The sequence below is a fragment of the Acipenser ruthenus genome, chromosome 54 (genome assembly GCF_902713425.1).
Source record: "Acipenser ruthenus chromosome 54, fAciRut3.2 maternal haplotype, whole genome shotgun sequence".
In the NCBI taxonomy this organism is placed as follows: domain Eukaryota; kingdom Metazoa; phylum Chordata; class Actinopteri; order Acipenseriformes; family Acipenseridae; genus Acipenser; species Acipenser ruthenus.
The window spans coordinates 6,091,792-6,110,745 of record NC_081242.1 but is presented as its reverse complement, the minus strand read 5'-3'; the positions used below and the strand labels follow the sequence as shown (position 1 = coordinate 6,110,745).

At 38.7% G+C, this 18,954-nt stretch overlaps 1 protein-coding gene across 1 annotated transcript; it reads right to left on the bottom strand.

Moving 5' to 3' along the window:
• Nucleotides 1–5,044: 5,044 nt before the first annotated feature.
• LOC131723271 (keratin-associated protein 10-1-like) lies at nt 5,045–18,658 on the bottom strand. The gene is made up of 14 exons (XM_059016907.1): nt 18,547–18,658; nt 17,852–17,932; nt 17,310–17,429; nt 16,782–16,871; nt 14,982–15,101; nt 13,427–13,507; nt 12,710–12,823; nt 11,912–11,995; nt 11,669–11,788; nt 10,457–10,561; nt 9,129–9,248; nt 6,848–6,940; nt 6,275–6,391; nt 5,045–5,841 (listed from the first exon to the last, which is right to left on the bottom strand). The coding sequence occupies exons 3-14, from the start codon at nt 17,380–17,382 to the stop codon at nt 5,639–5,641; spliced, it is 1,320 nt and encodes a 439-aa protein (XP_058872890.1). The 5' UTR covers nt 17,383–17,429; nt 17,852–17,932; nt 18,547–18,658; the 3' UTR covers nt 5,045–5,638.
• Between the last annotated feature and the right edge of the window lie 296 nt (nt 18,659–18,954).

Genomic DNA, 18,954 nt, shown 5'->3' with positions numbered 1-18,954 from the left:
CGACCCAACAGCAAAATAAATTCAAAATGTTATCCATGCACAGAACTGTGCCAAAAGAAAAAAACACACAGAATTTAAAACAGTATCCCAAGTCAGTATTCAAAATTGCAGAATGCATTGCTCGATAAGGCCCTGAGGAGTTTGAATACATTTGCACCCGACTGTAAGTGCTGCAGGTAATACTGTTGGAACAGAAGAGACTCATTGGATCCAGTGTCCTTCTAAAAGTCAGCTGGCCTGGTCTCTTGACAACCAGGGCCCCTTTCTTGAATTAATGATAATTGTGCTGCACCTTCAAAAATATATATACCCAGAATGAGAAAGGGAGACTAGTTTGGTAACCATAACAACACGGATAAATTTGAGGCCCACTAAAGAGCTGCTAATTCAAGAATAATAAGAAGAACATAAGAAAGTTTACAAACAAGAGGAGGCCATTCAGCCCATCTTGCTCGTTTGGTAGCTTATTGATCCCAGAATCTCATCAAGCAGCTTCTTGAAGGATCCCAGGGTGTCAGCTTCAACAACATTACCAGAGAGTTGATTCCAGACCCTCACAATTCTCTGTGTAAAAAAGTGCCTCCTATTTTCTGTTCTGAATGCCCCTTTATCTAATCTCCATTTGTGACCCCTGGTACTTGTTTCTTTTTTCAGGTCGAAAAAGTCCCCTTTTAAACCCGGGATAATTCTGGTTGCTGTTAGAAATATAATTTAATTAACAGAGAAGAGAAACAAACAAGCTAACAACTATGTAGCCTAAATAGAATTTTTCTATTTTTTGCAATCAACTGCGGGTTCTGTTGGATTCACGGCACTGATAGCGTTTTAAAACGCGCTCTAAATTATCACAACAGCGCGGACCATGGATCAAACCAATGTTTGTGTAGGGTGCGGTGTATCTTTTTTATTATCAATGTCGGCCTTCTGGAGTCGCCTGAATGCCTTTCCACTTTTTATTTAATTTTAAACAGTAACCATAACAAAACATTGAATCATATTGCAAATACAAAGAAAAATGGATGGACCAAACACACATCGTCCCGTCTCACCCCCCACCAAAGAGCGGGTGGCACTGTCCTCTCTGCCCTACGGGTTACGTGGATATGCATACAGGCGTATTTGTGTTTTTTTTTGTCCTGTGGTTGCCTTTAATGTATTTTTCTGCACATATTACTCGTTTGTATATGATGTAGAATACGTGTTTATAAAATCTAGCACCAGTACGTACAATACTCTTTCAAATAAACGTGTTATGATTTTGAATGCGCGCTTCTTAAGAACGCTATTATTGTCATTGCTCGCGACCCGGCACCTCTTTCTTTACACATTAAGCTCTGCGAACCAGGACAGTCTAGCGATAAGACAAATTAGTGAAACGTCTGATCACAGTGCCCCATAACTCTTATAATCAACCCTATTTCTCAATTTTAAAAAATGATTACGTGTGTCCAGTGCACGAGAATACGAAAGAATGCAGAAACGCAATTGGCTAGGGACTTTCCAGCTCGTGAGCGCCCGCGCGGTTTATGTAAATATCACTCAGCCCGCTCAAATTAGTAAATCGGTGTTGCTGTATTAAGCGGAAGGCTTTTGCAATAAAAATAATAAACGTTTAAGAAAAATAAGAGAAAAGTTTCAAGGTAAGAAGCTTGATAAAAAAAAAAAATATGTATATTGTGTTGGATACTATATTGTAACGTAAAACTTAAACAGAAGATGCGTCTGTATATTTTATTTAATTTGCTGCAGTATTTTGAGGTGTTAAATTGTCTCATTTTTTTAATAAAACGTGTTTGGTTCTTTTGTGCATCTCAGCAATGTAACAGAAAAGGAGATTAACGAATGAAGCTTTCTCTTCAGTCACTTCAAACAGGTTCGTCTGAAGTTCAGACTGGCTACTTGTGGTTTGTGTGCTTTTTATTAATCCACTTTAAAATTGTGTTTTAATATTTTTTTTAGTTTTAGAGGATGTTCTAAAGCATTTTTTTCCAGTCTAAAAACATTTTGTTCCCTAAGATTTATTCATAATGTGAAAGTCCTTCCTTTACCAAGATGGTGGATGTACTGTGACATCATGCCAAGTGGCAGCAGTGACCTCTGACCTCTGAGCTCTAGTATTATGTTAGATTTACTTTGACTGATCACTTCTTGTGCAGCAGGTATTGGGCACAGGTGGAGGCCTAACGCATGTGGCAGAGGAAAGTAATTCAGTTGTAAGAGCCTTGTTTAAGTGTAGTGCCAGCAGTGAATATATATTCTGGAAAATGAAGACAAAACTACATTTACAGATTAGTGTTTTACAATCTAGCCACAGTGTGCCAATATAATATGAATATAGGTTTATTAATTATACAAGTATAGTGCATTCCAATTAATTACATACATGCTTACATATTCCTGTTAACTGTTACTGAAGAGAAGCACATTTCTTATAAAAATACAAACAGTAGATGCCTGTGAATTACATATCCCTGTGTGCCTCACAGTTCAATGCATTTACCTACAATAAGGAACATACATTTTCAAATCTACTTCTATGCTGATTTTAAAGAGGTATTAAAGGCAATTGTAAATGTTTTTTTTGGGGGGGTGGGGGGTGGGATCTGTCACTGTTATCACAGTCATGTCCTGAGAAGCTGACAGTGCAGCTGTGGACTGTGGTTAACTGTGTTTTGTGTTTCATTAACATACATCTTTGTTGATTGAAGGCAATCAGCTTTGCTTCCTGCCTCTAACCTAACTACAGCCCTGTGTTAATGCGACAATAGCGAATGCCTGCAATACTAGTTAAACTGTATTGTTTGCTAGAGCTCTATTAAAATGAATCTGATATTTTAATGCATTTCACTATGGCCAGCTTGTAATTTACAAAAAGTGAGAGGGGGGAGGGGTCCAGCTGATTACACTGTGCTTGCAGGGGGCTCTAGAAACGAAAGCCCTCGTTCAGCGTATGTTGATGTTCAGTTTTCATATAGAAGCTTGTTGTCTACGACTCTTTCAGTCAAACCAAGTAGTATAGGAATTTGCTTGTTTCGTTCAAGACGTTTTTCAAACCAAGTAAGCTTATTTGTGTATAAAAAAACGACAATAGAGTCACAGTCCTTTTTGAGAATGGATGAAACTGTGACAAGAATTGTAAGAAAACGCATTGGACAGCAAAACGTTTCATGACATTTTTAACTTTCACAGCTGAAGAGATGCCAGGGCTGTGCCTCGTCAAGCCCAGAGGTGCTGGCACAAATTAAGCACTGGATCTAATTAATGGTACATTTTAATTAGTTTTAAATAACACTTTATCAAATTACTTTAGTGAGGAAACATGGCTTAAAACGCCATAAAAAGCGCAGTACCTCAGCCTGTATGCATAATTTAATATTTATTCCATTTGACCGCGTTTCCAGAGACCTCTAGTGGTTAAAATGCGACATGGCAGGGAATATCTACCTTGAATGATTTTACTACAGTATTTAAATATACATATATTTTCTAGCTTCAATAAAAATCTACTGGAGATCCATAAAAATAAGGGGAAAATAAGCAAATGTGGAGTAGAAGACAGCTCGAGGAGGAGTAAGTGAGATTTGCAAGTGGTTTACTGTTACACAGCTGCAGTGAGGGAAGATGTTTAACACAGTCTGATGGGCATACAAATATTTAACCTGTATTATGATTTTTTTTGTTTTTTAAATTAGGAAAATGTAAGTATTGTGTAAGTAAATTATATATATATATATATATATATATATATATATATATATATATATATTTAAAATATCTTAATTAAAACAATTGTATTAACTGTCGGGTAAAATAAATGAATCAGTTTAAGAATTAGGAATATGTAGTCTTGTTATAGAGCTTTATGATGTCAAAGTTTCGCTGACTGTTACTAGTGTTTCAATAATTCAAATGCTATGATTTTAAGCAAAAAATGATACTAATAATTAAATCTCTTTGTGCTTTTTCTTTTTTTAAACTACATTGTCACCTGCATGCCCTCACTACCAGCAATCTAACTGGTCGTTTATCTATCTATCTCTATATCTATCTATTTCTATCTCTCTATATCCATCTATCTCTATCTCCATCTCTATCTCTCTATCTCTCTATCTCTATCTAATGTTCAGTGTGAAAAGAGTAAAACAAGTATAATTTACTGCTTGGTGGCTTTGTCTAAATTAGTAGGACATGTTTTGTTAATTTGCAAGGGTTCAACATTAAAAAGGACACAGAAAAGAATGTATTTCCTAAACAAAGCTGTAAGAATAGAAGTAATTCAAATCAATATACTTTTTTTCTTTTTCTTAAAAGGCTTGCAGAACTAAAATCCTAACCCTTAACATTACTACAAAAAGCTGAATTAACCTTCAGCGCTGATGGTTCGAGAATCAAAACGTCAATTTATAGTATTTAGGTTTGTACAACAGAAAATGAGCTTGCAGGACATATTCAAACATTCGGGTATACGAAGGTTTGCAGAAAAAAAAGTGTAGAAAGACCAGAAAATGGCATTTTACAGCTGTAGTCCAAACATGAAAACGTGAAGTAAAAAAACTGATAGATGTATAGAAAAGATGGATAAAATGACTTCACACAATAGATGCACACGGGTATTTTGTAGATGCATTGATATATAATATGTGCTAATTATACTGCAGTGTGTTTCATATGCATGCAATTTTGAGTTCTTCAAAGCGCACATTCAGTCAAACTATTTTAAACGTTTTGTTTATAAATCTAAATAGTCCCTGTTGTATTGCATCAAAAGGAGCTTCGGTTACTGAAGCACAGAGTAGAAAGAGAGGGTGCGTCTGTAAAGAATATCAACAGCAGTTTATCATTACAACTGAAAAGACCACTATTGTAATTGTACCACAGAGAAAAGGTAACTTTGTTTTGTGGAAGGTAATAAATATTATTACTCCCATTACAAATCGAATGCAATATTAGCAATATCATTACAGTAATGCGTTGTGTTACCCCCAACTCTGAGTATCAGACAAAAAACATTTACACAGAAAAAAGAGGTCTGATTTAACAATGATAGTGTCAGAAAAATATTGTTTATTGTACGAAACACGATACATGAACAACATATTCTGAAACACAAGCTAGACAGTAAGTACTGCAGAGTACAAGTCCTATAAGAAATCCCAAAGCCCAGAATTAAAGAAACTCCTCTCTGTGGCCTTGCATTAGCTGGAGCAGCATTATCACAGGCCCCCCTTTCTAGTGTTTCTTATCATTTGGTTCTGGTTTTGGTTCTATTTTTTTAATTCATGTCAGGCAGTTGTTTGAAATATAAATCCTCAATTAAATTACAAACAAACAAATGATTTCCACCACAACGAAAGAGGGGCTTAGTGACAAGACTGCGTACACTGAAGCACAGAAAACTAAGCCTTGGTGCCACTTACTACCGTTACAACCCACCTACATAATTCTTTACAAAGTTACCTTCCTTCCCTTTAAACTAAACTATAGCTACCACATAACACCTGAGTGAGTACTGTGTAATATATGCTCTGGTACTAAATACCTAAGTAATTGTTTTTAATGTATATCTTTCACAACCTGAATGACTCATTGTATTGTCAACCAATTCATTGCATTCAGAGTTTTTGGTGGTAGAATCCTCTCATGCTGATTTGAGCAGCATGGTGAGCAGGCTGATCGACACGGCCAGCAGGAGGGAGCTGGCTTGGGTGGACGGGGACGCACCTGTACCCCTTTCTTGGTATTCGTTACACTGGCTGGCCTGGCAGCACTCTACAGTTTGGAAGACTGTGCTCGATGCTGTGCAAGTGGCCTCACAGGTCTTCGTGACAGCAGTCGTTTTTCCTGAGAGGAAGAATTTACAAAGAAGGTTAACCTTCCCCCAGACTAAGTGCGTTCTCCAATCAGAAAGCAAAGATTTAAACATCCCAACTGCTTCAGAGTCAGGAGCTCCAGTCAACCTGTGAGGTCTCTTCAAGGGGCAACAGTAACATACCATCTGTCCAAAAACATAACCTGTCCAGAAAGTTAGAGCGACCAGCCATACAGAGATGTGATTTCTACAAACACGGCCAGGTTAGATATAAAAAAGGAGTCTGCCCTTTTTTATTTTTTGACTGCCTACCTCTCCTAATCTCTCCACAGATAATCCACCCCAACAACCTCTGGTCCACGTTTGTGCTAAGGATCTTTGTTATGAATTCTGCATGTTTATATTCTAAGCCGCACGTGGATCACTCATTTCAATCCCTAGTGCTGGGGTTAAGAGGATGCTTACCTGCAATGGTGCTGCGAACTGTCTTGCAGAACTTGCTTTCAGCACTGCATGCTGTGACCGTGGTACATTGCTTTTCATCTGCCAGTCCATTACAGGTGTAGCAACTCAGTTTAGGCTCTGCATAACAAGCACAAGAAACACAGTAAACACAAGATGTAAAACTATTAGAAGCATCTTACCTTTGATCCATGGCTTTTCAGGATCATTGGACACTTTCTGATTCTGATTTGGCAAATTAAGTAGGATTGAGGCAAGAGAACCTTCAAGGTATCACAGAACTTTTGAGATCTGCCAGGGAAAACCAGGGTGGGTACTAGTGTAACGGGTGTGAGATGCACTGTCGTTATGGACTCTGTCCCCTGTCAGTCAGATGAGATTAAAAGCTCTAAAACCACGAGCGCAGACGAGCCCGGCTGTTTTAGCATTGTGGTTAAGACGCTCGCGTGCGGTGCCCGGGTGTCGCCCGTTCACGCCCAGCCTACGCCCTGTTACACTAGCACCTACTCATCTAAACAAACAGAATCATCTCTTTCTTTGTGGAAGTGTTTTTGAAAAATGTAGGGTCTGTCTTACCATTGCACAGGTCTGTAGTGCAGCAAGTTCTCCTCCTTGACAGATCATCAAGACGGGCACAGGTTCTGTCACAGCCCTTTCTGACGGTCGTTCCTAAGAGCGGGTTCAAAGAATATGATTAGCCTTCACCCACTCAAGAATATTAGTGTTTCTGAAATGCAGCCAGCAGGGTGAATGTGTGCAGCCACAACAGCCTCTTGTAACCTTTCTTGAAATCACCCCTACAGTGGTGCTGGAAACAGTCACTGCTCTGCAGGTTGCATTAAGCACACTGCACTGTGAGAGTCTGGTTAGTTTTCAGTCTACTGTATAGCCTTTATCACCTATATAAATCAAGAACTATCTTGTCTCAGTCAAGAATGACAACGTTATAGCGTTACCCGTCCCCGAGTGCTGCTACAACTGTTTAAATAATGTACCTGTCAGTTCTTTTCATTGTTAACATCCTGACATCTTGTTTACACTTCTAACTTTTTAAAGTTTGTTTCAAAGCTCTTTTCAAAATGTCTGCTCTAGTGCCCTGGGGTTTGAGATCTGTCCTCTAAATCACTGCAGGAAGAGCAATAAAATAAAAAATTAATAAACCCGAACAAGTGCCCTGACTTTTCTGTTCCGTACCACATCATGGATGGTTATTGCTGTGTTACTGGTTTGACAATGTGGGCAATAATCCTGCCACTATCAGTGCACTAGAGCGGACATTGTAAAAAGAGCTTTGAAACAGACTTTAAAGTTAGAAGTGTAAAAAATATGTCAGGATGTTAACAATGAAAAGAGAAATGACAGGTGAGTTATTTAAACAGTTGTAGCAACACGTGGGGACGTGCAATGCTATATTTTTCAGAACCCTGCTACTTACTCTTTAGAATGTGATGTTATGCAAGACCATTGGATTGACCAGCAGCACAGAAAGAAAAAAAAATGATGGAGCAGTGATGTTGTTTCTAGAGTGTGCTAAAGCAAATAATACAGCATGGCTTAGCAGCCATTCAGTGTGTGTTGAGGTCCCCCTTTAGTTAATAAGAAAGTGGTGCAGACAGACTATACCTTTCTTTAACCCAGTACTGTCTGTGTGGGGGGTTGGGTGTAATGAGAAGTTTCTTTTCATGTGTAAGATATTAACTTTACTAAGATTGCAAATGTGATATCATGTACTGGGCAGCATATTAGTATGCTTTTTAACAATGGTGTTTATTTCTATAAATGCCTAAAAGCTGGATAAATCTGCAGGGTATAAGTAATAGTTTTATAAATGCTATCTAAACAAAATAGTCAAAATGGTAACTTTCCATGAAGTGTCTCTAATTACTGTGCATTTACATAGTAAATACATGTGCACTCACACATAATGGCTCACCTGTTGGAGTTGTATCGTAATGGCTCACCTGTTGGAGTTGTATCGTAATGGCTCACCTGTTGGAGTTGTATGGTAATGGCTCACCTGTTGGAGTTGTATGGTAATGGCTCACCTGTTGGAGTTGTATGGTAATGGCTCCCCTGTTGGAGTTGTATGGTAATGGCTCACCTGTTGGAGTTGTATGGTAATGGCTCACCTGTTGGAGTTGTATGGTAATGGCTCACCTGTTGGAGTTGTATCGTAATGGCTCACCTGTTGGAGTTGTATCGTAATGGCTCACCTGTTGGAGTTGTATCGTAATGGCTCACCTGTTGGAGTTGTATCGTAATGACTCACCTGTTGGAGTTGTATGGTAATGGCTCACCTGTTGGAGTTGTATCGTAATGACTCACCTGTTGGAGTTGTATGGTAATGGCTCACCTGTTGGAGTTGTATCGTAATGGCTCACCTGTTGGAGTTGTATCGTAATGACTCACCTGTTGGAGTTGTATCGTAATGACTCACCTGTTGGAGTTGTATCGTAATGACTCACCTGTTGGAGTTGTATCGTAATGACTCACCTGTTGGAGTTGTATCGTAATGGCTCACCTGTTGGAGTTGTATCGTAATGGCTCACCTGTTGGAGTTGTATCGTAATGGCTCACCTGTTGGAGTTGTATCGTAATGACTCACCTGTTGGAGTTGTATGGTAATGGCTCACCTGTTGGAGTTGTAACGTAATGGCTCACCTGTTGGAGTTGTAACGTAATGGCTCACCTGTTGGAGTTGTATCGTAATGGCTCACCTGTTGGAGTTGTATCGTAATGACTCACCTGTTGGAGTTGTATCGTAATGACTCACCTGTTGGAGTTGTATGGTAATGGCTCACCTGTTGGAGTTGTATGGTAATGGCTCACCTGTTGGAGTTGTATGGTAATGGCTCACCTGTTGGATTTGTATCATAATAGGCAAAACAGAACCCGACACTGAAGTCGCAGGCAGTTAAGGTAGTGCAGTCAGTTTCAGACTTAATTTTGTTGCAAGTGTAGCATTTCAAAACTGGCACTGAAAAACAAGCATGAGAGAGATAATGAATATGCAGGAGGGTTTGTGTAATAATTGCACATCGAGGAGGGACAGGCGATGGTTATTTTTTAGTTAAGAACATAAGAAAGTTTACAAACGAGAGGTGGCCATTCAGCCCATCTTGCTCGTTTGGTTGTTAGTCGCTGATTGATCCCAGAATCTCATCAAGCTGCTTCTTGAAGGATCCCAGGCTGTCAGCTTCAACAGCATTACTGGGGAGTTGGTTCCAGACCTTCACAATTCTTTGTAAAAAAGTTCATCATTAGCAAACATTTCAATTACAATGCAAAAGACATACAGATACAACCTGGTATCTTGACTGTACCACAGACTGATTGCTGTTAGGGGACTGGCTAACAAGAACCAACAGTGCAGTTCCCATTGTCTTTGAAACGTCTGCGCATTCCAAACTCAACTATAAAATGCATGCAAATAAGGGAGTCTTGGCATTAGATCACTTGTGCTAATTAGGCACGTTAGAATTCATTCCATTTCCTAAGTGTTTGAACTTAAACACATTTAAGGCTGGTTTCACAGACCCTGATTAGCACTAGTCTTCAGACTAGTTAATGTTAATTTAGGTAAGGCAGTCCAAGAGTAGTGCGAAACTGGCTCTTTGAAACTGGGCCATTGAATTAGCTGGAAAACAAAAGCACTTGTTTGATTTAAAAAGGGGGAAGCAATTAAATACTCCTGGTTAACACAATTTAAATAAGGCCCACACTGTATTGAGTGTATCAGGGACAAGGATTATTTGGGGCCCCAATATACGTCAAACTTTAAATTTTTACATGTAAATAGGGGGATGCACAGAATATCATGGTGCAGTACCACGTAATATGAACTCTTGAAATATCTTTAAATATCTAAGGGGGATAAGGCAAGGCCACATCGAGGGCATGGCATGCATTCACAAGGCATGGCATGCTAGTTCAAATCCTGTTTGTGCTGAGGTACTAAGCGTGGCTGCCCATTGCTGTTTGCGTCCCTGTGGGTTGGGGAGGAAAATCCTCTGGTTTAGTCCACCTCTATAGCGACCCCTACTGACACGAGCCAGGCTGTGCCCGAACCTCCAGGATTCAGCTGATTAACAAGCCGCTAGGTTCAGCTCGTTAAAAGAGGCAATTGTCTTAACAGTGGGAATAGAGGTTAAGTAAATACAGTGAAATTAGCAGTATTGGTATTACCATTACAGAGGTCCGTATCGCAGCATGTTGTCTGCTTGTTGCCCACTCTTCCGGGTACACAGGCACCACGAGACGCCTCACAGCCCTTTGTCACAGTGAGTTTACCTAACAGTGAAGTCAAAATAAAACATTCATCAGTCCACTCACTCACTGCTCAGGCACAAAAAAACATGTTAAGTTTCATCAATCAATCATATGAATTCCATGACTTTTTCTGAGCTCAATTGTAAGTGTGTTTTGTTCTTATTTAAAGTAACTAAAAGAACGAGTTCCATTAAATGTCTAGGCAGTGCACATCTATGCGTCTCAAACGGCCAAAAACAGATGTTGTAGCACATGTGTATTTTCATTTCACAGCGTGATCTCTGGTGCTACACTTGGTTAAAGAAAACTATTTGGGAGCCATGCTTTCTGACTGTCTTCTACTTCCTGGGTCATTTCACCAGGAGAGTGAAATTGTTCCCACCCCTTCACTGGCTTCTTTCAACTCAATAACCAATCAGCTGCTTCCGCTATTGACTGACACACTTTCAGCAGTATTATGCTTTCAACCAGAAGACACTGCTGAGGTGAAATGACCGAGTGAGTACAAGTGCAAACATCGGACCAAGAAAAAGGAATAGAAACGAAGAGTCTCCTTTAACCTAAAGTAGAACCAGATAGCATGTTTTCTAATTTAAATACATGTGTGCTATAATGTGCACTGTTTAAATCTGCATATAGCTATGGAGGTGCAAAATGGCTTCATGGAATGATCTACAATTAATTTAACTGCATGATTTGGAAGTTAAACTTGTACTACAGTTAAGTTCTTCATTAATCATATAGTACTCTTTTATCCAAAGCGACTTAGAGACTAGAGGGTGAACCATGCATCACAACTGCTGCTGCAGAGTCCCTTCCAATAGGACCTCGTTTGTTTTACGTCTCATCCGAAGGACGGAGCACAAGGAGGTTAAGTGGCTTGCTCAGGGTAACACACACACACACACACACACACAGTGAGTCAGTGGCTGAGCTGGGATTGAACCTGGAACCTCCTGGTAACAAGTCCCTTTCTCTAAGCACTGGACCACCAAGCCTGCAATTGTTCACACTGAGTAAAACAGAAAAAAATGTACATTGAAAGGGAAAGGATTTATATAAGAGGCAGACAGAGAAGGACAGGGTACAGTATTATCTCCAAAGCTGCCCATATCAGTCATTGCTTACCATCTACACCTGTTTCATAAACAGATGAACATTTTCCCGAAGCTGATCCGCAGGCTTTTACAGTTGTACACAGCGTTTCATCACTCTGTTTGTCACAGGTATAACAGAACAAGGCTTTCACTGCAAAACAAGCAAAGGAGACACAATGAATAATGCAGAAAGGGTTGTTGCGTGATACCTGAGAGACTATGAAACTAGAAAGACCGGAGTTAGTTCCGTGATTAAGAGCAATGTCAGCATTACCATTGCAGTTGGATGTTTGGCAGCAGTTCACTGTGTTGGTCGCTGTGCAAGCGGACTCACATGTCTTTGTGACTTTGATGCTGGCTGTGATAGAGATACAAGAGAGAATGTTAGAGGCCACACACCCACGAGGTACTGCACACTCTGTACAGATAGCTAGGGTTATATTTTTAAAAGATTCACATGCCATGCGTTTCCAGTGACTGCTGGGCATACAATCTTGTGCAGTACATTTCCTGAAAGGGATCCCAGCTTGTTTAGAGAGTATGACATGCTAATGAATTCCTAATTTAAACGCCAGCATTATTACATTTGAGCAGGAAATCTCACTGAATAGCAGTTGGATTCATTTATTTGATTTTATATTTTTTTTTTACTTAAATTTGAGTTTTCACTTGCTTGTTCAGCCATAAAAGGCATAAATAAACCTCAGTGATGCTATTACTTCATGAAAATGTGTCTTTTGCCACTTTGTTTATTGCAAAGAAGTGACAATGGCAGGAATTTAAAAAAAGTGTGATATCTACTTTATTGACTTTTTATTTCTTTGCTTTGTAGATAATTCAGGGAGGGGAGGGTAAAGTAAGCCTTTGACAACCTATTCTTCTGGCCTATTTATTTTTAACTTTAATATCGTTTTAAATATGTATGTATGTACTATTTCTAGATAAATCTGTCAGTATTGACAAGAAGGAGGCTTATACAGCAGCAATAAGGCAAGAGGCTTGTAACATGGACTGCAGGAAGCCATACAGAGGAAACAGCTTTGCACAGTTAACCCTGCTGTTTACTGCTTACCAAGGTTAGTGAAGGTGTAGCTGTTCTGACAGAAAGTGCCTACAGTGCACACGCCCGCCTTGCACTGAGTTTCATCAGTCTGAGCATCACACTGCAGGCAACTCAAGGTGTTTACTGCAAAGCAAGCACAGGGGACACAATCAATAATAAGGCAGACGTGCAGTAGTTTTACCCAGTATGAGTTGTGCATGGAGGGTCTGTGTCGTACTGAATCATCAGTTTTGAAACAAGTATACCAAAGACACCCCCACCAGAAATGTACGTTTGCACAACAAAGTAACATAAAGTGGTAAAAAACAGAAAATACTGTATCCCTACTTAGTTTAAAAAAAAATCCAAGCTAAGCCAAGTGTGAAAAGCATTTTGGCTATAACATGATTTATAACACGATTTCTTGTTCTAGAACATAAACACTTAAGAAAAGTTTTAGAGCCTACTACTTCAGCTGGTTGGCTATTCCAAGCATTTCTAACTCTGTGTAAAAAGTGCGTCCTACTTTCTGTTCTAAATGTATTTTTACTTCCATTTAGGTCTCTCTGCTAAATTTGAAGTAGTGTCTTGGGCTAACTTTATCTATACCATTTATGGTTTTAAAGACTTCAGTCAAGTCCACCCTGATGCACTGATGTATACATTAATGCACACTCTTTTGTAATTGCTGTACTGTGAATAACAAGAGATAACACTAATATCAATGAATAAGAAAATGCGCATTACCTCTGCAGTTCGATACCTGACAGCACGACGCTGTGTCACTTGCAGTGCATTGTGCTGCACATCCCTTTGTAACAGGGAATCCTGTAATCAGGATACAAAAAGGAGATTTAGACTCCAGCTGGTTTGGGAAAAGATATCCCCAGGACTAAAGAAACAGGATTCTGTGGGAAAAAGAACATTTGATAATCCAACACACATAACAGCTGAAACAGTGAAAAAATGACTTGGGTCACACGGTGAGAAATTATCAAGCTATGTTAAGGATACAGCATCATCTTTAAAAAGACCTGAATCACTAAAGCACAACCTTCCAGAGGATACAATTTTATTTTGCATGGATGTAAAATCTTGTACCCAAGTGTCCCTCGTAAAGAAACTTTAGAAGCTTGTCAAAAAGCACTAGATGATAGAAAACAGTTATTTTTACATTTGTTGATAAGAATTACAAACAAAACGATGGTACAGCAATAGGGTCTAAATTAGGAATGCATTTTGCCAGTGCATACATGGAAATGGGAAGAACAATTACTTAAATTGGAAAGAGAACCTTAAGAATACACTCGGTTTATAGATGATATTTTTAGGTTTTGGACACATGGAGAAGAATCTCTTTTCCAGTTTCATAAAATGGCAAATGAAATACACAGTAATATTAAGCTGGACCTTCGATGGACAAGAAAATAAATAGAATTTTTAGGTACCACAGTAAAGCTTGTAGGTTCAATTGCACCAGTATTTACACATGTCCTCTGCACATCCAATACACACTAAAAGAGCAACCCCAAAGGGTCTAGGAATAAGAATACGAAGAATATGCTCAAAAGAAAGTGACTCTGTAAAACAAAGAAATGTATTAAAAACAAATCTTAAAAAAAGAGGATACAAAGAAATAATTAGAGACGGAGTTAAGAAAAGCAGATAAACTAAAAAGAGATGATCTACTAGATTATAAAAATATAGATAAAAAGGACTCTCAAAAGAGTCCCATTAGTAATGACTTACTCTAAATTTTTCCTTAATATTTCTCAGATAGTTCGAAAACACTTGCAAATTCTACATAATTAAAAAAAAAAACTGAAAAAAATATTTCTTAAGGCCCCAGTTGTAGCATTCAAAGAGAAGCTAATTTAGGTGATATTTTAGTTCACAGTTAACATAAAAGAATAATTGACAGAATAGGTTCTACAAATAGCTTGGAGCTTTTAACCTCATCTCACTGACAGGGGACAGAATCCGTAACGGCAGTGCATTTCACAACACTGCCCGTTAAAACAGCACAAACACTTTTTTTCAGGTAATGTATTTACAACACCATGAAGGCTAAACTATGATACTGTATCATAAAAGGGAACATCTGAAAAATAGAATTGGAACAGAGATGTATTTTAATCACATGGGTGTGCAGGCAACTGGTGGTAATTTTCATTTCAAGAAGAATTGCAAACTTTGCTCAGCTGTAACTCAGAGCTGGAGGAGGCGAGAGATGGCATGAATGTCAGGATGAAATGGAGAAAGACAAACTGATGGCAGAAATGTCGAGAGTTTCATTGCTTACCATCTTTAGTGAAGTCGATTTTTCTTTGGCAGAAGGAGCTAGGGGTTGCACAATCTTTCTCCGCACAGTTACTTTCAACCTTCTCATTATCACATGTCTGACAAGACTTGATTAGAGGTGCTGCAAAATAAGCCCAGAGAACACAGTGGATAATGTGGGAAGTAAAAAGATACACCATTTATAAATGTTTAAATACATTGTATAGATTATATAAATCAAATATAATTGGGATTTAAGGACAAAAATCTCTGAAGGGCCTGCGTGTCTCTGTAGAATCCAGAGTCTTACATGTTAATTTCTTCAGAAAAAAAGTAATATAATGTCCTTACTTATAACTTAATAAAAAAAAGTAGCTTGTTATATTTCTTTCTCTTTTCTTGGCCTGCAAAACAGTTGTGACTATTGCTTACTTTTTAATTATACGTCTGGTCATTCATTTATTAACTGTGTCACACAGGTTTTTAAAATGTCTCTAGTAGAAAGACATTTCATTTTTGGCATAATTAAACATAATGTACTGTATATTTCCTGACTTTGAATAATTTTGCAGTATGAAGAGAAAATCATAGAAAAGTCAGAATTCAATAAAACCACAAATAGCAAATCAACAAAAAATCAATGATGTTTTTGAAGTCTGTCATTGGAATGTAGAGATACAATTTATTTTGTTCCTAGTGCTTAGCCTTATTCAAATACAAGGCTCAGAATAACTGATTTGATTGCCCCCTGGCTAATTATTGCTGTGTGACATCCCAGAAGAGAGTTTCAAGCCAAATGACTTTGTGTTCCCTCAGGTTTAGTGGTCATTTCTAAATCATCTTTGATCTTTTTCAGGACTGAAAATTGACATCATCTTGGTAAACCAGCTAAGCAGAAATGGAAAGGAATGTGGATTTCAATGTTTGTATTATTTATCCTTGAACTGAGATATATCTTCTCTTATTGTTCCTGGTCATAGTAGCGACCAGAAAAAAAAAAACAAAGTGTGGATTCTCATGCAATAAAGGGACAGATTGACATGCTGTGATAAACTGTTGCTTGTGCTAAGCAAAACAAATCTGGTGGTAAAGCAGACTGTGAGTGTAAGGTTGTGGATTTAATTTCTTACATTCATAATACTGATTCATTTGACAAAGTATAATTCCGATGCACTTATGCATCAGAAGAGAACAATATTAGAATGTTAAAATGGTCACTAGGCTCTAAACCATAGTTAGGTAGTCGGCCAGATTACCTTCCCATTGGGAGTCACGTTGGGCACACCTCAGCACGATGCTCGGGGAGGAGAATGGAAGCTGTCTCAAAAGTCTGTCTCTCTGAACGCCTGTGAGCACTCCCAGTTTATACAGACAGATAAACAGGCCTGTGTGCTGTGCTAAAATGACCTCTTATGTCTACATTCTTCTCAGCAGAGTTGTTTCCACAGAACGTTACTTTAATCACACTCTTACCACGTGCTGTTCCATTTCCTGCTCCGTCTCATGATTTTGCAGTTTGCTTACAGCATGCTTTTGCTCTGAGTTTAGCAGCAGCTGAAGTCGTGCACCAGCGGTGACCTTTAAACCCCCCCCCCCCCTTTGACACTCTTAAACACTTTAGCACTTAGTTATTTTCCACCCAAAGGTTACTGAGCATAAGTTATAGGTCACATTGCAAAGACACTCTCTTATACAGTCCAGTTGGTGTGCATGTGTGTTGGGGGCAGGTTTCAGATATACAGTGAGAAGGAAGACTGGTACTGACAGCAGGAGGTAGCTGTTAGTGATTTTATTAACAATATTACAATAGTATCTGTATTACCGTTACACAGTTCTCCCTGACAGCACTCATCTCGCGGGAAAGCTGTTGTTACAGTACAAGTTGATGCACATCCCTTGCTGACGGTGACATCTATCAACAAATCCAAAAAGAAAGTTAGTCATAATTCTATAACTATTATCTCATAAATTGACACAGTGCTTTGTTACTCTTGCCATTTCAAACATTGTATTAGAGAATAAAGACAGTGGGAAGCATGTAATAAAAAGTATTTTAGCTTGGATTTGTAGGTGGTGGTACATTTACAAAACAGCCCTGATTGTAGAGATCCATTTATCTGGCTTGAATACTATTGTTAGCTGATTGAATGGCAACTTGAATGTGGGAAACATTAGTGCAATGTAAACTTGACTCTTGTGATGGCTGCAAAGATGTTCTTGTGTTTATTTAGAAAGAAGCTGCTGGAAAAATCTATGTTAATACCAACACTAAGTAGGAATGGACGAAAGAGAGATGCGAGGTAATATTGTTATATTCAGAGAAACCCGGCTCATAGGGATCATTACTTACCAGTTCCAGTTAGTTTGTAAGTGGTTTTACAGAACTTGTCACCGTACCCACAGACTGTAATATCTTTACACATAGTTTCGTCTGTCAAGTCGGTGCAGGTGTAGCATTTCAAGAGGTCCACTGCAAAACAAGAAAGGGAGAGCCAATGAATAAGGAAGGAGAGGCTGGGTTACGGCTGGCTCAATTAGACACATACCTGATAGTGTTTCAACACGTTTATCAATCTCTTCATAATGAAACATTGATAAAGTCCTATTGATAAAACATTACTGTCTACATGACATTTGTAAATGTGAACATTTCAGTGCTCCCCTTATCATTGACTTCTACCCAGCCCATCTCATATCAGTATCTCTGCTAAAAGTCTAATCTGGATGTAGATGAGTTATAACTATTAACTTGAACAATAACTATTTTTTAGCAATCTCTTTCTGCAATGACTATAACTATTTTTAACAGTCTTATATCTGTAATGAGCTACCGTTTACAGTGTGCCGCCTCAGTGACTGCCGTTGTATAATTAACAATAACGTTAGCATTACCGTTACACTGAGATGTACCACAGCACTTCACAGTAGCGGATGGTGGGCAAACCTCAGCACATGCCTTTGATACTGGAACATCTATAAAAGGAGTACAACAAACGAGGTTCAGCACCAGACACCCTTAGCAATCAATTGACATTGAATGTATTCTCATTGTCAAGGGGGTCTTGGAATGCACAACACCATTGCATGTAATGGATGTAAATATAGATCTCAATACCACCATCGTATGAACTCTTTATTAATCTCACAGGTGATTCCCACAGCCTGGGTGATATATCAGCCCCTTATTAAAATACAGTGCAAAAAGGTCTGTGATAAAGTGCCAAAGAGCAAATTACAGGTCTGCAAAAACACAGTTAACTATTGTATTAATTTTGTTGTTTATAAATCACTTTGCTTATCATGTTCTGTATTGCATCGCAATGTGTGACTTTTTAAAAAAACTCCAAAGTTAAAAGCACCCCCTGTAGCCTCTACTGAGCTCTGAAACAGGTCCTCTCTCTCAGTACTCAGACTGTAATCATGAACCTGCAACCTTCAAGACTCTCAGTGTACTTCACAAATACCACAACATACATTTACTATGGAGTGGACCCACAGGCCCTTGTCCTTTAAATGTGCAGAGGAGGAACAAGCTGGTGACAGAGACACAGGTATCAGTCACCTTTCCCCTTGTGATCACAGCTTACCTGGTGCAGTGAGGGTATAAGTGCTCTGACATAGTTTGTCAGTTGGAGAGCAGGCTGTTGCTGCACATTTAGTTTCGTCAGCTTCATTAGTACAAGTGTTGCAACTCAAGGCGTTTCCTGAAAGATAAACACAGGGGTTTAATGAATAGGTCTCCAGCAGCTCAATGCACTGCCATCCAGAATCAAAGGCATGGAGGGCTATTCAATTGAGCTAAACTGTGGTCGAACTGTAATGGCTAATTAAACTAGGAGCCTGATGCTTTGTGTGGCAAGATTAAGAAAGTCAAACCTCTTCCTGTAGAAATAAATATGTGAGCGGGGAGAAGGGCTGTCTTCATGATACAAACGAAGAGAGGATTTAGGGATTAGATCACTTGAATATTAATTTTAAACAATAAAAAGGGTTTA

Excerpts from the sequence above, each read along its gene's own strand:
- LOC131723271 (XM_059016907.1), bottom strand. The coding sequence starts at position 17,382 with ATGTGTAAAGATATTACAGTCTGTGGGTACGGTGACAAGTTCTGTAAA. Across the intron at positions 12,824-13,426 it reads TCAGGTATCGAACTGCAGAG|TAAACACCTTGAGTTGCCTG; the intron begins GTAATGCGCATT and ends CTTGCTTTGCAG. Across the intron at positions 6,941-9,128 it reads TTATGATACAAATCCAACAG|GAACGACCGTCAGAAAGGGC; the intron begins GTGAGCCATTAC and ends ACCCGCTCTTAG.